At 35.6% G+C, this 19,788-nt stretch overlaps 1 protein-coding gene across 1 annotated transcript in view; it reads right to left on the bottom strand.

Annotated features, from left to right (window-relative positions):
* The window catches only part of TTC13 (tetratricopeptide repeat domain 13), a 40,233-nt gene that overhangs the window by 3,192 nt on the left and 17,253 nt on the right, over positions 1 to 19,788 (bottom strand). Inside the window, exons 9-22 of the mRNA XM_054280295.1 lie at positions 18,917 to 18,999; positions 17,676 to 17,817; positions 16,265 to 16,439; positions 15,687 to 15,843; positions 15,290 to 15,420; positions 14,854 to 14,986; positions 14,267 to 14,359; positions 10,057 to 10,140; positions 8,543 to 8,627; positions 6,162 to 6,271; positions 4,696 to 4,831; positions 3,949 to 4,028; positions 2,725 to 2,803; positions 1,136 to 1,215 (exon numbers count right to left, since the gene is read on the bottom strand). Of these exons, the coding sequence (XP_054136270.1) occupies positions 1,136 to 1,215; positions 2,725 to 2,803; positions 3,949 to 4,028; positions 4,696 to 4,831; positions 6,162 to 6,271; positions 8,543 to 8,627; positions 10,057 to 10,140; positions 14,267 to 14,359; positions 14,854 to 14,986; positions 15,290 to 15,420; positions 15,687 to 15,843; positions 16,265 to 16,439; positions 17,676 to 17,817; positions 18,917 to 18,999 (1,568 nt within the window). The remainder of the gene's footprint in view (positions 1 to 1,135; positions 1,216 to 2,724; positions 2,804 to 3,948; positions 4,029 to 4,695; positions 4,832 to 6,161; positions 6,272 to 8,542; positions 8,628 to 10,056; positions 10,141 to 14,266; positions 14,360 to 14,853; positions 14,987 to 15,289; positions 15,421 to 15,686; positions 15,844 to 16,264; positions 16,440 to 17,675; positions 17,818 to 18,916; positions 19,000 to 19,788) is intronic.

Here is a 19,788-nt window from a genome sequence, read left to right as displayed (position 1 = left end):
TCATCTTACTCCATCTAGCTGTCCTTTTGTCCAGACTATAGTGTGCTATCTTGATATGAGAGTACTGTGGGACCCTTGCTGAAGTAAATAAAAATAAACAATATTGATTGTTCTCATCATCCCCAAAAGTCAGTTCTTACCACAGAGAACCATCACCGGGTCACAGAATGTTTGGTAAGCTCACATGGATTGTTTTCTGTGACTTTTTCCTCCATATCAACTGAAATGCTTTCCTAGAGGACTCACTTCAGGGCTTCCCCAGGGATCAAAATGAGGCTGACCAGCCTACAGTTTCTCTGGGTTTCCTTTTGGCTTTCTTGAAGAGGAACTCAAGATTTCCTTTCCTGCAGTAACCAAGAATGTCCCCGGATGTGCACCATGTTTCCAAGACTATAGATGGCCCTGTAAGGACCTTGGCCAATTCTCTCAGAACCCTTTAAGTGTCTTGACCCTGACTTGAAGAATACTAGAACTGGTGTTGTGTCTGGGCTGATTTTTAGATTTTGTACGGGGAATAACAACTAGGAAACCAATTAAATACACCCAAATCACAATATTAATTCTTTGTCAATCTATGCAGTATTAAATTATAAATTCATATGAAAATCAAAAATTTGAAGCATTGCACAAAAGTCATGCACCTATACTAAGTAATGTAATTCTCCATATTTAAAATGTCTACCTACTTTGAAAACAACTTCCAAATCAAAACAGAACTAAAGGATAAGCAAATTACTTTGGATATACAGTTTGAAGAGACCCACAGGAATTTTAAAAAAGGGTCAAAAATTTCCCCTTGCTTTGTTCACTCATTGCCAGTGACAAGCCATAATATAAAAAGACAAATATAACCCACTGGATAAAATGAAGAAAACATTAACCCAAACAATTTCCTTAGAGAGTTTACTCACATAACTGGATGTCTAGACTATTAGCTACTCTGTTAGACTAGAAATACACTACTGTGTCTGTAAATGCAAATCTTCTCATCAATTCCTAAACAGTGTTAAAATATACACTGAATCCTTTACTAAACTCGTAATTTCTAAGTGACATTTCTTAGTATAGGTTTGAATTTTACATATAGTCTTTCATATTTTATTTCCCCATTCCCCATCTGAACAAAAGGATTTACCTTTTTAGATTCATCCAGCTCCTTGCTATTTTGGTAAACGCTTCAGACCCTGGTGCTGTCATGGCTTCAAAATCAACCAGCTGAAAATTCAAGAAAACAAAAGAAATATTAAGAAATTACAGAACTTTTAAGTTCTCTAACTTCAGGAAGGGCTTTGACGGCTTTGCTACCTATATTCTTGGTAAGACAGGAGTAAGCTCACAAGCCAGTCTGTGCCCTCACTACTTTGTCTCTCACCATCTGTTTTAAGCATTCAAGCCAGACACTAAAATCCTCTGTGGGTTTGCACACCCCAAAACAACCAGTACTGGGAGCTACACTGGCCATGGTTACTGAATGACTTGCCAGGCAACAACAGGACTCTTGGCTACTGTGCACCTTTGACTTCAGACAAATGAACTTTCAGCCTGAAAATCCATGTTGTCGTAACTCTGGGACCAGATTAGCCCTTCTAACAACTCAGGCAAAAAACAAACTTCAGTTTAATTCCGCAATTTCTTCCATGTCATGAAAGGTTTTCTAAAAAACAAGTTTATTTGTATTCAGGCACACTGTTTGAGGAAAAACCCTCAAATGTAAAGATGTCCCCAGTGATCCCGTAAGTCAGAAATCCTGCTTAGTAGTAATCCTGAAACTCTGTTTGCCTGCATAAAAATCAGTCAGCAAAATACTACTCTATCAAGTCCTAAGAAAATACTTAAGAAACCCCACAGAAGTGTTTTACCTTCACTTGAACTCCCACAGAATGGGGAAGATACCAGCTTAATGATGTACTGAAGTTTTTTTGCTGCTAAGCAAATGCTGTTTGCTCTTAAAAGTTCACTGCACTCAAAGGAGTACATTGTTTTCAAGGCTTTCTAGAACAAAAGAGAAAATCACCCTTTCTTCAGTTATCCATGCAGGGTATTTTCTTCAACAACTTGGATTCTTATTGGAATTTTACTGAGTCTTTTGACAATACATTAAAGAGACAGAGGTGTTCTCACTCCTGTCATGCTGAAAAGGGAATACAGCTAACAACCTCCAAGTGTCAAAGAAAAGGAAATCCTTTATTAAACAAAGTGGTATAATACTCAAACGGAGTCACTTAAAAACCAGGACTTAGTTTGACTTCAGCAGAATACAGAGGGGAAGGAGAAATCAAGAAAAGTTGCAAATCCACTTCTATTAACCAAGCCCTAAAAGCTCTACAATACACTGAAAGTACAGACAGAAAATTACTGCTGTGCATCAGAAGAATCACTAATTCTGCCCCAGTATTCTCAGAACCCTTAAAGCAAGCTGAAAAGAGCAGCTCAGCACACTGGAAATGCTTCAGTAACAGATTTGTAATTCCTTTTGGACCAAACTGCTACAATTTGACTAATCCACATTACTGCACATGCCATCTCCAAATTCACCAGCTGTCAGAACAGCAATGGAATTTTCAATATTCTCTCAGGCTGCAAGACATCATGGCATGCAGCTGACCCCTCTCCAGCAAATAAGCATGCAACTTCTGTTCATTCTTCCAGCTCTTTCCCCACATTTACAAGTATTATCTCCTCCATCAAGACTGAGCTAATGCACTTTGATATTTTGATACTTGCCTTTCCTTTAGGGATTTTTCCTGATACTTCTTTTCCACTTGCCATTAGTGCTCCCATGATCACTGAATAGGCTATCACACTAAAAACATAAAATTAAAAGCAACAAATGGAGTAAAGTCTTTCCATAATGCTATTTTAGACTACAAAAGAAATGGAGCATAGTATTGTTTCATAGAAGGCTAGTAAAGATTACTGTGCCAGTTATTTTAGAAGGAAATAAAAAAAAAGAAGCACAAAACACTTAAAAAGTGAAATCCCTGTAATTATCTAACATCACGAGAATGAAAGTTAGGAACCTGTGGAGTTTTACTACTGTTTCTACATTAGTCTGAACCATATTTTCAGACTTTGGAGCTCTTAAGACTCTACAGGGCTGAAAACAAAGCAGATTCTTGTTCCCAAGAAGATCAGCTGTAGCCCAGAAGAGTTTAGTAACTCTACTTCAATAGAGCTAGAGGCACTGTAAAGCTATTCAGTTATTTCATCTTTAACTTCATTTTTTGAACTGTGGATCTCAGACAGAATGTCCCCTAATTTTTACAATCAATAAGATAAATGCAAAATCTGATTATAAAATCCCAAAATCTCAGGTTTTTTTTTTCATACTGAACTGTATCTAGAAGTAAGATAAAAGATGTTAAGTGCCTAAGTGCTTTGTGGAACAGAGATTCAGAATAGTCTTACATTTTGCATTAAACAGCAGGTTTGCATTAAACTAGAATTCCAGTTGAAAAGTTCTGTGATATATGCAACTTTATCCTACAGTTTCATCTGGTGACCTTTACAGTTGCAACAATTTACTAAAATAATATTTTAGTGTATACTTCATTGAAGTAAGTTATGCCAAAGTATATCTCATTTTAAATACACATTTCAGAAAAACTTCCTAAGTGAAATTACAGTGGTGTAACACAATATGGATTAGAAAACCAAGCATTAAAATTTAAAAATAACACTTCTCAATGTGTGAGCTGAGACTACTCATCATTTTAAATATACATGCAGCTATGAATAGCTACCATTAGCAATTACAAACTAGCATTTAAAACAGTACTAAGTCAGTTCCCATTGTCACAGCAGCACAAAAGGAAAAGCTGTGTAGGGCACACAGCTCTATTAAAAATAATATTAATATTAATATTTAAAAATACATCAAGATACTGCAAGGCATAGACATCGTACAGCAGGCAACAAAGGTAACAGATGATGAATACCAACACTAACCTAGATCCTCTTGAAAGTGGCATTAAATTATAGAAGTAATAAACTAGTGACAGGATCAAGTTGCAAACAGCATCTACTTCCTAAGAGAAGAAAAAAGCGTGAATTAAAGATAATTTAATAGCCGGGTAATACCTTACAAAGGTATACATTGCAAAGTCATACATTACCACAAGTATTTTTAAGAACCATTTTCCAATGTGAAAATGTCAAATAATGAAACTGAAGTCTGATTAACAGAAGTTTGAACAAACTACCTTATTGTATCTCTAGCATTTAGGTGAAACACAGTTCATCTATACACATATTAAAGGATGAAAAAGAAAAAGCTCAAATGTAGTCAGACTGTCCTAGCAAATCAAATCAACACAAACCCAATTCTAGAGCGTCTCACAAATTCATGTTAGTCATCTTATATGTAACCACTGTGAGCCAAACCCTAAACAGCACTTACAGGGATGATGGCAAAGGTGAATGCAGGCCCATGAGAAAAATAAGAAACAACCAGAACACACTGCAATACTGAGACCTTGCCTGGACACTCTCTAGAACTGCAGGCAAAGACCAGCAAATTTTAAAACAACAGATAGAATGTCAGCAACTTCTTATGGTACTTGTCATAACTGGGTTTAAGTAACTTTATTACCTATGAACTCTGTCAAAAACTGTTACAACTGGGACTATTAAACAGAGAGTATAAAAACATAAAAGGCTTTTTTAAGGAATTAATAATTGCTTGAACAGCCTTACCCCCAGCTCTGCAGACAGAATTAGAATTTTTCCTTTAGCTGTTAGATCCTTATATAGTGCATCTATTTCTGCATGATACAGCTGTGTTCTCTCTTCTGTTGTCTGAGTTTCTACTGAAAATAGTATGTTCCCCACTCTGTTAAGCAAATGAAAAAGAAAAGGAGGTAAGACATTTTTTGAACAGAACTTGATGCATATCCAGGGTAAATTACAAATCTACTACAGTTACACATCACCTTTTCCCTATCATCTTCCTTAAGCACGTGCATTACTTCCCATTTAATTAAAAATCCCCAAAAATCGCTGAATTAAAAATGCTACATCAATCCTAAGTTTTAAAGAATGCATAAAGACTGCCACCTAATCACAGATGAAGTATTTACATTGAAGAATACCTGGCAAGCATTAGTGTTCCACTTAAATTGTGGGTAAAAAATAAGAAATATGAAATTTTAAAATATCTTCACAGACTTTGGATTTTTGTATAGAATGCTGAATGTAATTTCTTCATTTCTAACAGGATTGTTTTGGTATAAGGCAGTTACCAACTATGGATCAAAACAGACTGAATGACACTGAACAAAGTTCCTCCAGAACAAAGTTAGGCTATTTAGTGACACCAAAAAGTTTTCCTCAAAATAGTGAGGCCATATATTTAATGCCCTTTCATCATACATAAGCCTGTGATTTAGAATGTAAAATAAAAAAACAAGAGATACATTAATATTTTAGTAGGGAAGTTTGGAATCCATGCCACTCATTGAAAGCACACAAATTCTGGGAAAAATCCCAATGCATAGAATTTTAGCTTTTTTAAATTAAAGTTTTAATTTAATAGTTTGACATGCTTCTGAGCTTCAATTTGCTCACTTTCAGAAGGACAAGGAATCAGAATCAATAAAGTGAGACATTTACTATCTCATTCAGAGAGAGACCCAAAGCCTCCTGTTGTATTGTCAGACATTCAGGTACTATTTAAATTTTCACTTGCAGATAGAAGGTCTGCAAACATCTCAAACATAAAAAAAGTCAAAATCTCAAATAGAAGACCGTGTCTTCTATTCTTAGATCACAGAAATTTCCCTTCCTTCAGGACTTCTCAGTAAACACAAAAGGCAAGGTCTCACAAGAAGAAATGCATTTTGATATGTATAAAGACTGAGGTAGTTGATATTTTTCTCCTTTAGGCATTTTATAGTCTAAGCTGAAAAACAAGGTCTCTTATCACTTCTGTGCTGTATGTTTGAGAATCAACTCAGCTCCACCAGTGTTATCCAAATTCCCTTTTTGCTGAAAACACAACAGGAATCAAGCCCTCAAATGAATAAACTTTAGTTATTTACAAAAATGCCACTAGTGAAAAACAAAACCCACTTTATGTGAACAGAAGTGGCATTTCAGACAATTAATTGCTAATAGTTCATCACTGCTGAATGTACCCTAACCCTTGAAAACAGTGAACATACTTATCTCCTGTTATTGTAATTGTGAATCCATCATATTCTTTCCCTTGATCCTTCAGGCTGGGGACTTTTGTGTTCACAGTGAACCCATCTCTGGTTTTACTGTTAAACTGCTTTCAAAATAAGAAAAAAGTAATATTAGAGGTAGCAGAGGCAGAGGCTGCCTACCTATTGCTTTGAAGCACATAAAATACATGGAGTAGAAATGAATGTGGACAACTTACAGAACAGAACAAAGTTACTGTCAGTGACATTATTTCATTAATCCTTTATTTCCTTCTGAATGGAAACCATAAATTCTGAATGAGGCACAGTGGCATTTAACTTTATAACTAAATAGTGAATAAAATGTGCTGTTTATGAAAAGCCACTGTACAAAGCAGTTCAAGTTGTACAGATTTGTCCCCAAGTTGCATGCTGATGGTGACCTTTTGGTGCAACCATGTAAATGGAAAAGAAGGAATTTGAGACCCCATTTTATGTTTACACTAAGAAGTGGTTGCATTAATCCAAGTGTGAATTCCAGATTAAAACTCAATGCAACAGTTTCTTAACTGTGATCCAGTTTCAAGTGATGTTTATTCTCATCAGAAGGAAAATATCTCTAGGTTTAAGAACTTTACAAAGCTACATTATCTAAGAGTAACACTGTAGCCATAGAGTTGTATAAACCAGGCAGAACTGCATTTAAGTAAAGCCAAAATCCCAGCTTTCCACATAGAGCATTTGCCAGCTACCCAAATAACCAAATTACATCACTTTCAGAAAGACATTCATTTTATACAGGCACTAATGAAACTAGTATGCACTAGTGTTTATTCATGCAGTCATTTATATTAACCCAAACCTGTGCTCCAGGGTGTTTTGTTTCAAGAGAATCTGCATTTATTTTAAAGGAACAAAAAGTCTCTAATGAGACAGCATTCCACTTTGATACAGTCTGGAATGGGATGCAGGAGACTCAAATCAGACCAAAATGTACAGGTATGGAAACTTCTGCCAGTTGAGACATTTACTTTGAAATAATTATACAGTCCACTGTGTTTATATATTTTCATCACTTTCTTGGAGTAACCTGTATTTTTAAAATCCACTGGCAGCATTTTTTCTAGCCTACAATTCAAAAGTAACCAGATTAGATGCCCTACAGGGTCCTACTTGCACATTTGAGTGTCAGGAGGGAACACTTAGCTGCCCACCCCAGCAGCCACTACCTCTTCAGCGAAAGCTTTTGTTAAGGTTCAGTTTGCATCCACTTGGCTTCATGTTTCAAAGCCAAGAACAAGACAGTAACATAAAAAGGGCCTCTGAAATTGGGGTGTCTTCAAAGAACATACATTCACAACACATTTTAAAACCCAGAGAAAAATGTAGTGCTTAAAGCACATAGCTCCTGCAAAGATAATTGCAGTGCATGAGTGAGCACTAGTATCAAGAACTCATCCAAGCCCAGGCATTCTGTCAGGAGTAGCAGCAAGGCAGCTCCAGAGATTTCTGCTCTATGGCAACCCAGCTGCTTTGCTTAGATACAAAATTCCAGTGTGGACACACAAGATAAGAAAGAATTTGTCTATTTAGCATAATGGTTTCTTCCCAAATTTTATTCTGCTCTGATTAAAATCCTCTACTATCCTTTAAAAAGACATACTTTGTAACTTTGTTTCCCCAACCCTAAATACTTACACACTGCTCACCCCTAGATTAATTTGGAGGGGGAGGGGGGGAAGAACTTTTACTTAAACCCAGCTCAAGACTTACCACTCAAGATAAGAGTATAAATCATTTTGCAGGTCATATATCCAAAGCCTTTCTACAAATACCACCAGCAGGAGGAATAAAACCTGCAGGTTTCCCACTCCTTTTTTGGCAAGTCTTCCTAGGCTCAAAAATGTTACCCAGGATTTCATTTTAGCTGTCAGTCACAAAGAACAACTACTCCCCCACTTCCCTGTGCCAGCCCCACCACATACTGAGCTGCACCAATGAACCTAAAAGTAAAAAGAGCTTCCATATTCCTAATCTTACATGCACAGCAATCAATTTTTTTTCTTTCCTATTGTACAGGCACAGAGTGAGCCTACTATGGTAGATCTGACCAAAAACCCTCTTGGGTTGAGAAGGTTGGCTTCCAAGAATTACATCTAACATTCTGGTTTCCCATTATTTTGTTACCAATTCACAATTAGGCCAAGGATTTCAAATATACATCACCCATATCAAAGGGAAGGTCCAACCCTATATATCCAGATTTGGAGTAACCTGAGCTAGAATTTCCAGTTACTCTTTTCAAGCTTATATACAATGGTGTTATTTTGAGGAACTGAATATCTCCCAGAACACATTTCATGGTTTTTACCATATATTGAAGTTTTTCTGTAATTTACCTTCATTATGGGGAGAAGATCTTCTACTTTATGTACCTTTTCCAAAGCTTCTCGAACCTCTAGCAGTCCTTTTGGATTATTAGCACTGGAAAAAATTAAATATGAAATACAACAGTTGAACACAGGTAGTATTTCTGGAAATACACATACCTTTAATCTAATCAGCCATAGTTAAGTAAGTTGTTGAAAATTAATTATTTATGTTCTGAAAATAAGTTCCCTTATACTTGTCTACATGCTCTCCTATATTTCAAAAAGTAATTTTCTCTTGTATCAGCTCAGCTTATTTTTTTCAGCTTCAAACCTCAATTTCAGTATTCAGATTTATCTTATTCTAATCAATTACTCTGTCTCACTCTTGCTATTGACCATTCTAAAGCATCAAACAGTGTTTGCATGAGTGTGTGTGGGCAGGGGGTTCTAGGTAAGGAAAGATGGAAGTAGAAGAGAGTTAGAATTAGAAATATTCTTCACAAAAAATACGTATCTGGGTAGCCTCAAAGGCCAGTAAATACTTCAGATGCAGGCACAGTGGGATCACGAAGAAACCTGTTGAATTACTGCTCTAATCATTATTAATTACACTGTACCAGATTTTAAGAACATAATTCTCTTAGAAATCACACCACAAATTGGTCTGGTTTAAGGTCAAATGCTGCTGGGCTTACTGTGAACAAAATTCCTAGCAACAGAGGACAGAGTGCCAGCTACATATTTTCAACAACTATCATAAATTTCTAAAACTTGAACATTTTCAACTGTTACAAGGATTTTCTGCACTTTCATTTTTTGATATTTAAGTAGCATAATGAGATTGAAAAACAGAACTCAGTATTTAATAAAAGTTACCAGGCCAGAGGAAAATTAGAGGGCTTGAAGCTAAAAGAGTTTTTTAGTTTTTTATGTTATCAGAATACTGTACAGTATTCGGGACAGATGGCAACATCAATTTTCATATTACCTTTGGCCATATTATTTCATATAAGACTCTACAACTCTCTTCAGTTCCAGGGCAGCATCTACCAACCCATCTATGTAACAGATAGTAAAGATTCTCTGCTCATTTAAAACTCCTTGTTAAATACCTGTTCAATGAAAATTACCTTCCATATCTTTCTCTTTCTTTCCCCTCACTTCTAAATAAATTTATATCAATAGTCAGAGTAATTGTATTTGATTCTACCAGGAGGAAACCCAACATCATTAATAAATCATATGCTTAGAAAGAATAGAGATCCTATCATGACAGAACCATGGCTACAAATTCCAAACAGTTATTACTTTCTAGGTATACTATAATTCACAGGGGTTTTTTTCCTATTAAGTTTCTTTATGTGGCAATGAATACAATTTTCCATTTCCAGCAGGAATTAAAACAATTATATATGCTAAGGAAACCAGAAATTACTAAACTAAGAAAAAAGTCTTTTGGACTTTGTAAAATGAATATTTTGTAAAATTCAGATCACTATTACCAGGAGAACAAAGGAGGGGGCAAAAAAATTGTAATTTACCCATGATAAACAAGGATCCTGTCTTTGATAAAATGAAGAATTTTCTCAAAGTATTCCAGGTACCGCATGTTAATGACCTGTCCCCTACAAAGAAAAGAAAGGGTTTTTTTGAAGTCTTGTTTTTCAACCCAACATTCCAGGACACAAATATTACTCATTAATATTTGACACAATTTTTTTCACAATTGCTGTGTAAATTAAAGGAATAAAGCATGTAGGATTTATCTACATGGTAAATTGCCAATCTCCCATTTTAAATATAGATTACATAGTGAACTTGCTCAAATTCATGTATCATTAGAATTGGTGTTCTCTGATAAACTACATTCCATGCATATTTCTCCATTTTTAGTGTGCCTGATTCCAGCAAATCTTATCTATATATAATAATTATGAATTTGTACAAGATAAAATCTTCCCTAGACTCATAGATACAACACAACTAGAAAAGAATTCTCAATTTGCACATCTAGATAACAACATGCTCCAGTTTACATATTTGGCAATATACATGTTGATCTGCTCTGACTGTCCACATATATGTTTCTTTATTCACCTATGTTCCTCTATATTGAACTATTTTTGCTTTTAATCCCAAGAATTACAAGTAGTAACTGAAAAACAAAAACATTGAAAGGTGTTGCTTTTTCCCTTGGACTTCTAAGTAAAAAAAATTAAAAATCAATATTGAAGATGTGGTAGAAACCTGTTGGGATTACAACCACTCTGAGAGGAAAAATTACATACCACTACTGCATTTGTAGGAGTCCTTCCTCTTCTCCCAGTCTACAAAACAAGATTTTATAAAGCAAGCGTTATCGCTCTCTGGGGAAGCAAAACTACTGTCAATCACAGGAAGCTGTGTGCACCTAGCTTTTTCTTTCCACTTTAGGGGATTTTTGTCAGCTCAAGTCCCTGTCTAATGTCTCACTTGACAGTCTCTCACCTTAGGAGGCCTAGTCTCAGAAAACCAGCAGAATCAGTCCTCAAAAAGTGAACAGAATTAGAACACATACACATGTCTGCACATAGAAAAGGGAGGCAGGGAAAGTGGAAGGATGAAGACAAACCTAATATACAGAATTTGCCCTGTTGTACGTCCCATCCTTTTCCATCTGTATTAAAAAATATCTGTACAACAGGCAGTAGTGTGTCAGTATAAGGAAGTGGGTTCTCCTTTAGTGTCATCTTGGAAAATACATCCAAAGCAGACCTCTCCTCTATAAGGCCATCGAGAAGCTGTTGTACCAAGAAAGAATTTTGGTGGGTGATCAGAAGTGATTTGTGTTAATTCCCACTCTTTCTTCTTGTTTAGCAAACATTACCACCAAGAATTCCAAAGTTGCAGTGTTCCAGAGTGCCTCTTTTTCCCATAAGAACATTAAGCATATTATTAATGTTTAGCTGATCACAAATCCTTGCTTTGTCTATGAAAACAGCTAAAGCTTTCCAAAACATTTTCTCTACTTTAAATCAAACTTACTAGCTTTGATCATTTAAGCCAGAAAGGAGATAAGCCAAATTCACCCTTGTCTATGGACCAACAAAGAGACAGCTGACTGACACTTGCATCTTAAGATCTGAAATCCTATCAAAAATTGTGAAATGCAAGATGTTTCTTATATATCTTTTTAAAAAGGTCCCCAAATTGACACAAAACAAAAAGGGTTTTTATTTTCTGACACAATCCAAACATTTTAGCATTCTGGATAAGAAAAAAAATTGATTCAGCAGACACTGAATGCTAATGCCTCCATGACAAGACTCATTTGACAGGAATCACTGAACAATACTGGACTTCCAATGAAAAGAACTTGACTAAAGAAAAAGACAAGTAATCTAAGTATTTCTCCCCACAGAAATTCCTGGTGTGCAATTCAGATGAAATAAAACCTAGAGACAGCTTGAGCTCAGCATGACTAGATCTTTTACAAATGCTGGAAGAACACCCAACTGCTGTTGCTACATTTCTTGTTTGACTGAACAGCTTTTATCTTAATATACATAATAACCATGCAAACTGCTATTTGTCAGCCTAAATCTGCTGTTACACCTGGCTCTCAGGTAGCCATGCTGTTTTAGAAAGAATTCAGCCTTAGTCATATGGGTATGAGAATAACTTTCAAACCATAACCTAACTATAAAACAAAGTATATGTTCCTGAAGGACAGTCAAAAGACTATTAAACCACCTCGGTTATCAAGAAAAGGGTATTAGCTCTGTGCCCTATTATTCTCTTCAATCAGCAGCCATTTACAAGCTGAGTAATGTAAAAATGAAATGATACAAATCTGCATAATTCTTTAAGAAGAAATTGTCATTTAGAAATCTGTGAACTAGAAGATGCTTCAAAACTGTGAAAAAACAACTATTACCATTTAATATGTTCATTTATTTTGTCCCTCACATCACATGAAATAATCAGGATGGAGCCAAAAGCAGAAACAAATAATAGAAGGTGATCAAAGAAAGTGGTTATTACTTAAGGCTGGAGAATGACCAAACCAGAACAGGTTTCCAGAGTCAAAAAGAATGCAATCACCATCCAGCACTAAAGCACAAGAAACTCCTAAGACAGTGGTATTTAGGCTGCTTCAAATCTATTATTTCTTCAAAACAGGCAGCAAACCAGTATTTTTCAGAGAACCACTACTTAGCTATCAAACAAGCAAAACCAAAATGCTGATGGGATCCCCAAAAGCCAAAGCTGAGCGAAACCAAAAAGGTTAGAATTAGGTTCACTGTGGGCCTTAAAATTCTGAAGCTTACTTCAGACTTCTATAAAATGACCAAAACAGCTGTAACAGTACATCTTCAGTTTTGCCAGCATTCTCTGATGAAAGGAAAACAAGTACCCTGGTCACTGCAAAACCAGAGTTCCTGACACAGAGATTCTGTACAAGGACATATTTCTGCAGATTAAACATTCAGTATTAGTTTCAGGATGTTAATTAAGTGTTGTTACATGAATGCCTTTCTGCCAACACAGGTCACCTAGAAGTTACTCTCCCATTTAGAAATAAAACCATGAAGAAACAGGTGAAGTATGGAATGCATCTCTGTCTCCAAGGACAGATGGCTGTGGTTTCTGCTGCACTGTACATACCACAAGAGAGAAATGCAGCAAAGATGGAAACAGCTTGGAGCCCAAATGTAACCCTTGGCTTGGGTGAAGAGAGAAACCTGAGCACAAGACTGTTCAAAAAGCAGCACATCTTGCAAAGTAAATGATCTGCACTGGAGTTCAATGCTTCATTAACCATTCCAAGTAAAGGAGAGGCTGCTAGGGTCCATTCCACAGACTGGAAGGAAGAGTGAGGACAAATCCTCATGAGCCTCTGCATATGAACATCAGAACATCACTATTCTTCTCTGCCTGAAATAATTCTTGAGAAGGCTTTGTTTCCCTCATTCTTCTTTTTCAATACAGCTTCTCAAAGAACAAAGAGACAGACACACATAAAAGCAGAATGACAGATCAAAGATTCAGTATTTCCTAGGAGGGGGGTGGATTAAGCTGAAACCTGGCTACATATTTACTTACACAAACACACTCTGCTCCTGTGATTGACAGTGATGTTGCCACATTGAGTCTGTCACACTTGTACCACTTCAAAGGGGGTAGCACTGTCATGACTACAAAGTTTTGCAGCATGGGAGAAGATGGAACGTACAACAGTGGTTGAATCTTTTAAATTCTATCTTTATTTGGAAGTGCAACTGTTAATTTCACAGGTTACTTATTTTGTCATTTTTGCTTTACTTTGGCCTGCCTTGAAAACAAGTATGAGAATTGTTTTTCCTCTTCACTGTAAATCACTATTAAAACTAATAGAACAGCATTGATTCAGTACCACTGCCTTTGAGAGGCAGCATTGACAAATTTACAACTTTGATAAACTTAAAATTTTTACACTTAAGGTTACTTGGGAATTAAAAATAGCATGTGAAAATATGTATATTCTGGATCCTTTTTAGATACTGCTACAACTCAGTAATACAACTGCAATTCAGGAAAAAGAGGAAATGTCATAAGGGAAAACTGTGCACAAATCCCAAATGTTCCATCAGAAATCATAAAATGAATATTAAAGTAAAACAGTAAGCACATACACATTCAATGTTGTAAAATTCTGTTTCACAAAGGGCTGGCAATTCTGGTGCAACCCCTTAGAGTGTGTGGGAATGCTGTTTGGTAAAACTCTCATACCTGATTAAGTTAATGTGATTATTGAAACCTCTGCTAAGGCTCCGGGCAGGCATTTGGTCCAACCAAAGCACAGGCTGGTCAGGGTCAGCTATCCTACAAAGACAAAGGACATCAACACTGGCACACATTTCAATCTGTGTAATATTTCTAAAAAAGCTTTATTCAAAGACAGAACAATTTTAGGCAAAAACTAGAATTCAGAGATTACAGAAAAGAACTTTTCCTGAAATACAGATATTTTTCTTATAAAAAACCATACAACTCAAACATTTGATGTTTCTGGAGTTGAACCTGTTAGCTTTTATTTGCCTTAGCTGCAATGGATCCTATGGTCACTCATAGCTTTGCTTCAACTGGAAAATGCTATACCTTTTTTTTCCCTCCTTTATAGAAGAAGAAAAATGGAGTATTTTCAGAAGTGTACTCCTTTTCTTTTATCAGAACTACATCATCCTTTTATCAGAACTTTTCTAGTTACAGAGTGGCAGCTAGTGCTCATTTTCTTGTCCATGACTGCAGCCCTTTGAGTTACCTGGAGCACTCATCATCATGACAACCAGTCCAGGCTTGCCCTCTGTGACCATTACCTTCTCCACTTCACAGCAATATCAAACATATCTCTCCACTGCATCAGCCTGGTCTTCCCATTCATCCGAACTTTGGAGTTTGCCCAAGTCCGCTGCACAGCTTGCATTACTTCCAGAGTGGCCAATCCCATTGCTGAGGTGAGGCACAAGGACACAGGTACCAACAACAGAAACAGAAAACCAATTAGAGCCAAATACTCAGTGCTGCACAGACAGGAAACTGAAGTGGGAAAGCAATGTATTTACAGGAATAGAATGGACAACATCAAAAAGTCTGGGAGATCCTGATTTCCAGTGCTCAGCTAGGTCAATCATTACTTTAAAGTTTCTATCTGATTTGAAAGAAACCCAATTTGCAGACAGAAAAGATACAGCATTCAATTATCACACTGACACCCCTGCCCCCTCTCAAATTTACAGAACATTTTCAATATACCTCTATGTATCCTTTTATTTGGAAGAAATCCTGGTGTCTCATACTGCATCATGGAACCCAGATGATCAGCTACACATATGAGCTCTTGCACATCAGGCTTATAGCTTTCGAAATTCTGAAATAACACATCTCTTACAGAGGAGAAAAACATGCATCAGACACAGCTTGGTTATAAAAGTCCTGAAAGCATTTGGCAAACAAATCTGTGTTTTACAAATCAATACCATTTGTGTGAGAAACATTTTAAAGGATAAAGAACACTCATTCCTCCTCAAGTCTACTGAACATACATAGTATGCTGCAGTTACATGCAATATCTCAAATTAATTCAGTCTTACTGAATTCAATGGCAGATCCCCCCCCATTTAAAATAAGTTTTAAAAATAAAAATTCTCACTTTATATGTGGCTGTAACCCTGGCTGTTCTTCATAATTTTCTATAAGAAAAGGAAGATTTTTGGCCCAGTGATCTTTGAAATTTCCAGGAAGATCTGTATCAGTATTATACTCTGTAAGAGGGGTATCCAAATGTGCATGCAAATACCTAGAATACTCTGAAGGAAAGAAATAAAATTAATACTGCTTGCATAATCAGTTTACTTCTGCCATTACACAAAAACAGTAACCAGGTTATACGCCTGGCAGTTAAACAACATCACTTAAATAAGTCATTATTTTTAGATAATATCATTTTTCTATTAGCCAATTTCCAAGACAGAAATAAGTCTTTTTCAACCAAGTATCACAACATTCTACACTTCTATAGAAATATATATTCCATTTCTGGATCTAGTTTTTAACTGTATGAACAATAAGAATCAGTGTCTCTTTTTCTTAACATACATACTCAACAGTGCTCCTGAGAATGTACACTGTTTTCTCTAGAATGACCATAATTACAAGTAAGCTTACACTTTTAGGGTCCTTGAAGCATTTAAGAAAATTTTTTAAAAACCCCAAATAATTCCAACTTACCTCGGAGATATTTCACTTTCAGATATTCTGGACTGGCCTTCTGTCCTGGTAGAGGATCGTTTAACATAACTTTGGTCTGAGCTTTTATGCCTTCATAAAACTGTCCCATTGCAACATGGCTGAGACCCTTCATGTACTGGCACACTTCATTGTATGGTTCTAGCTGAAGACATCTCTAGGAGATTAAAAGGACAAAGCACCCATAAATCAAGAGACAGAAAGATCATCTTCAAATAATCCAACCTGTCTGGCCAGAAGACATGCGAAAAGATTTATTGATTATTAAGATCCACTTCCATCATCATTTTCTTTCAAATGCTGCTGAGCACTTAAATTGCTAGCAAATTTAAGAAAAAATATTTTCAGCTTTATAAAAGGGGAAAAAAACTGAAACCCCAAACCTTGTCAATGCAAATATGTCTTTGCATACTTTGCTCTAACAATATTAGCTCAATGTTAGCTGGGTGAAATTAGGCAAAATATACTCCTGACAACATTCCAAATTATTTTGGGTTAAGTATATAGATACACATCTCTTCTGCCATTTCCCCCATTCAACTCTTCACTACTTCATGCATTAGTACACTTCTATGTTAGTCAGCTATTTACTGTATGTTAAACACACAGCAAATTCCTGTTTATGATTCAGAAATGAATGCTCCAATTCTTCTAGTAATGACATGTTTTTAGAAGAGCATCTCCATCTCAGAAGTTGAAGTACCTTTTCAATTACATCAGTATCTACAAACTGGGTTATAGAAGGTGAATATGTAATAATGCATGTAAAGCGTTCTCCCTGGGATAAGCACAGACTCATTTGGAAAGGGATCTTATTTCATTCCTTGTTTTAAGAATATGGGCATACAAATAACATCTGCCTTTTTTTGTTCTGTCTCCAAAATAAGGCAATTATTTAATGCCAGTAGAGATAGGCAAGATTTTGGCAACATGAAAATTTCTGCAAGCACAATGAATCACAACATATGCTGAATTTTTCAGAAGAAAATACTCTAGAAAAATTAGATAAACATTGTAAATTATTTTCAGCTGAAAATTACAGACTAGTACATTTTACCTTTTATCCAATATGAAAAAACTAAGTTTCAAGTCAAAGTATAAGCAAGAACACAATTACCAGTTTAAAAAGAAAAATAAAATATTTCAGTTAGCGCTTGGCTTTACAAACACCGAAAACAGTTAAAGAAGCCACTTCAGTTTTAGCAAGATTACATTTTTAATTACAAACTGTTAAGTTTTATCTTTTAAGACAGATTCAGAAAAGAATACTTCTAGTTCAAATGCACACACATTCAGAATGAAAAACTTTCAAATTTGTCCGTTTTATTGCACTTGTTGAATACAAGACCTTGTTAAAACACGTAAATTTTGTGTTTACTTAGGGCCTGCTTACCTTAAAATTCTTTAGTGCTTCATCTAAGCTACCATGATGATAAAGCATCATTCCCTTGAGCTGTAATGTCTGGACATGATTTTGATTCAGCAGTAAAGCCTTCTGGAAGCTCTCTGTAGCAGCATCAAAGTTGCCAAGCTCTCTAGTGATTCCAGAAGACGGAAAGTGAAAAATACAGAAGGCAACAGTGACAAAAAAAATGTTAAAGGTGATTTTAAGGTGTCCAAAGGGGATAGCATTGAAGAGAAACAAAGTACTAAAGCAAAATTTCTATAACAAAAGCAGTAATTTTGCAACCATTCTCCTGTGGCAATGAAAGAACAGCTGCACAGTTTGTTGCTTCCAGAAATATGTACTCTGACATACAACCCCCCAAGAGCACAGATCTTCAAAATCCTCAGCAGACATTAAAACTATAAAAACACACACCTAAGGTATTTCTTCAGAAACTAAAGTAAATAAAACTTCCACACAAAGCATTCTTGGAAAAAATTATCTTTGAGAGGACTTTTTAACTTTTAAAATACAAAAATGTTATTAAAAATTTACCAACTACTTAAATGTTGAGTAAGAAGAAAGTATATGGTGCTTGAAAACTGAAACTAACTAAAAATTTACTGACTGGAATTACTTCATGTGCAGGACAGCTGTACATGTCAGCAGACAGTAAAAACAGTCACAGAGAAACTGTCATGAGAAAATTAAAATAGAAATAGTATACAATTTAGTTTATCATAGTTTTTTAGTTCAGTAATTCAAAAAAGAGCAAGTCAAGAAAAACAAACAAGATCTACTAGTTTTAAATACATTTGCCAAGAAGAATTTTTAGCAGAATAGTGATTAACCACAGCTCTTTACTTTCAAATAAATGCATGAACACCAAAGCCACTACATTTGAAGCAGGATTTAATCAACTATAGCTCATGTTGTATTAACCCTTTCTATCATTTTAAAATCATTTAGCATACTTAAAACACATCTTACTGAAAACTGCCATTTAGCTAACCATTGTGTCTGGGAGACTCAAAGAGCTCCCAGAGACTAAATGAAAAATACAAAGCAAACATAGAAATTATTTATATTGAACATATCCTGACATAGCCATACCAACTGCTGGAGCTACCAAAATATCACATTTGGTTCTGCACAACTTTGTAATAAATGTGTAAAACTTGGAGTGCATTTTAAAGAACACAACCAGATGAAAAAATGACTTTACAGCTACTTCAGAATATGAGTACCTGTAGGCTTGTCCAAGACTTTTATATGCATCTATGAAGTCTGCTTTCTGCTTCAGAGCTTCTTTGAAGGATTCAATGGCTTCCTACAGAAAGGAATCAACAGAAAAATCTGTAACTTACTACATTCATTAAATTTCAGCATCCTCAGTAGTTATTAGTTATGGAATTTATGATTATATATCAAAAGCTTTGGAAGGAACAAACGAGGCACAAATTTATTACAAAATCTATAGAGTAAAAATTATTACATAATAAATGAAATACCAAAACATCCTTTACAGTACTGACAGATTTAGCTGAAATTCCTTTGTCTAATATGCAGTGGGAATGAGCAATTCTTTTAGCATTTTAATAGAGTTCAGAGATGAAATCCCTTCAGAGTTGCTTTCAAAGCACAGTCTGCTCCCAAAAGCAAAGCAGTCTCTCCTTACAGTCTTCTTTCTTCTTTCATAATACACCTCTTAAGTTTTGGAGGCCAAAAGACTCCTTCAAATCTGCCCTCTGCCTTTAATTGTCTTATTGCATTCTTTGTTATTGTCTCAGTTGGAAACATTCTCTTTAGGGATTACAGACTAAGTGATCATCTTCACACAACAGCGTGTACTGTTGCTATCACTGCTATTGCAGTTGTAAGGAATACAATGTAATACAAACAAAAGCTAACAAAATAAGCATGCAGTTAAAGAAATATTCCTCTTCAAAGAATCTGATTAAGAACTCAGCTTTTTAAACTAGAGTGGCTAAACAAACTGGAATATTCAATACTGAGACTTAGAATTAAGGATGGAATAATCAACTCCTTTCTATTACTAAGGAATGCCTGGAAAGTATCTTGAAGTCTTCAATGCAATAAATTAGATGCTGTAAGTAAA

This window comes from Melozone crissalis, unplaced genomic scaffold (genome assembly GCF_028551555.1).
Source record: "Melozone crissalis strain CALT ecotype California unplaced genomic scaffold, PUWL_Pcris_2 ptg000027l_1, whole genome shotgun sequence".
NCBI classification, from domain to species: Eukaryota; Metazoa; Chordata; class Aves; order Passeriformes; family Passerellidae; genus Melozone; species Melozone crissalis.
Note: the sequence above shows the minus strand (reverse complement) of the source record. Positions and strands in the feature narration are given on the sequence as shown.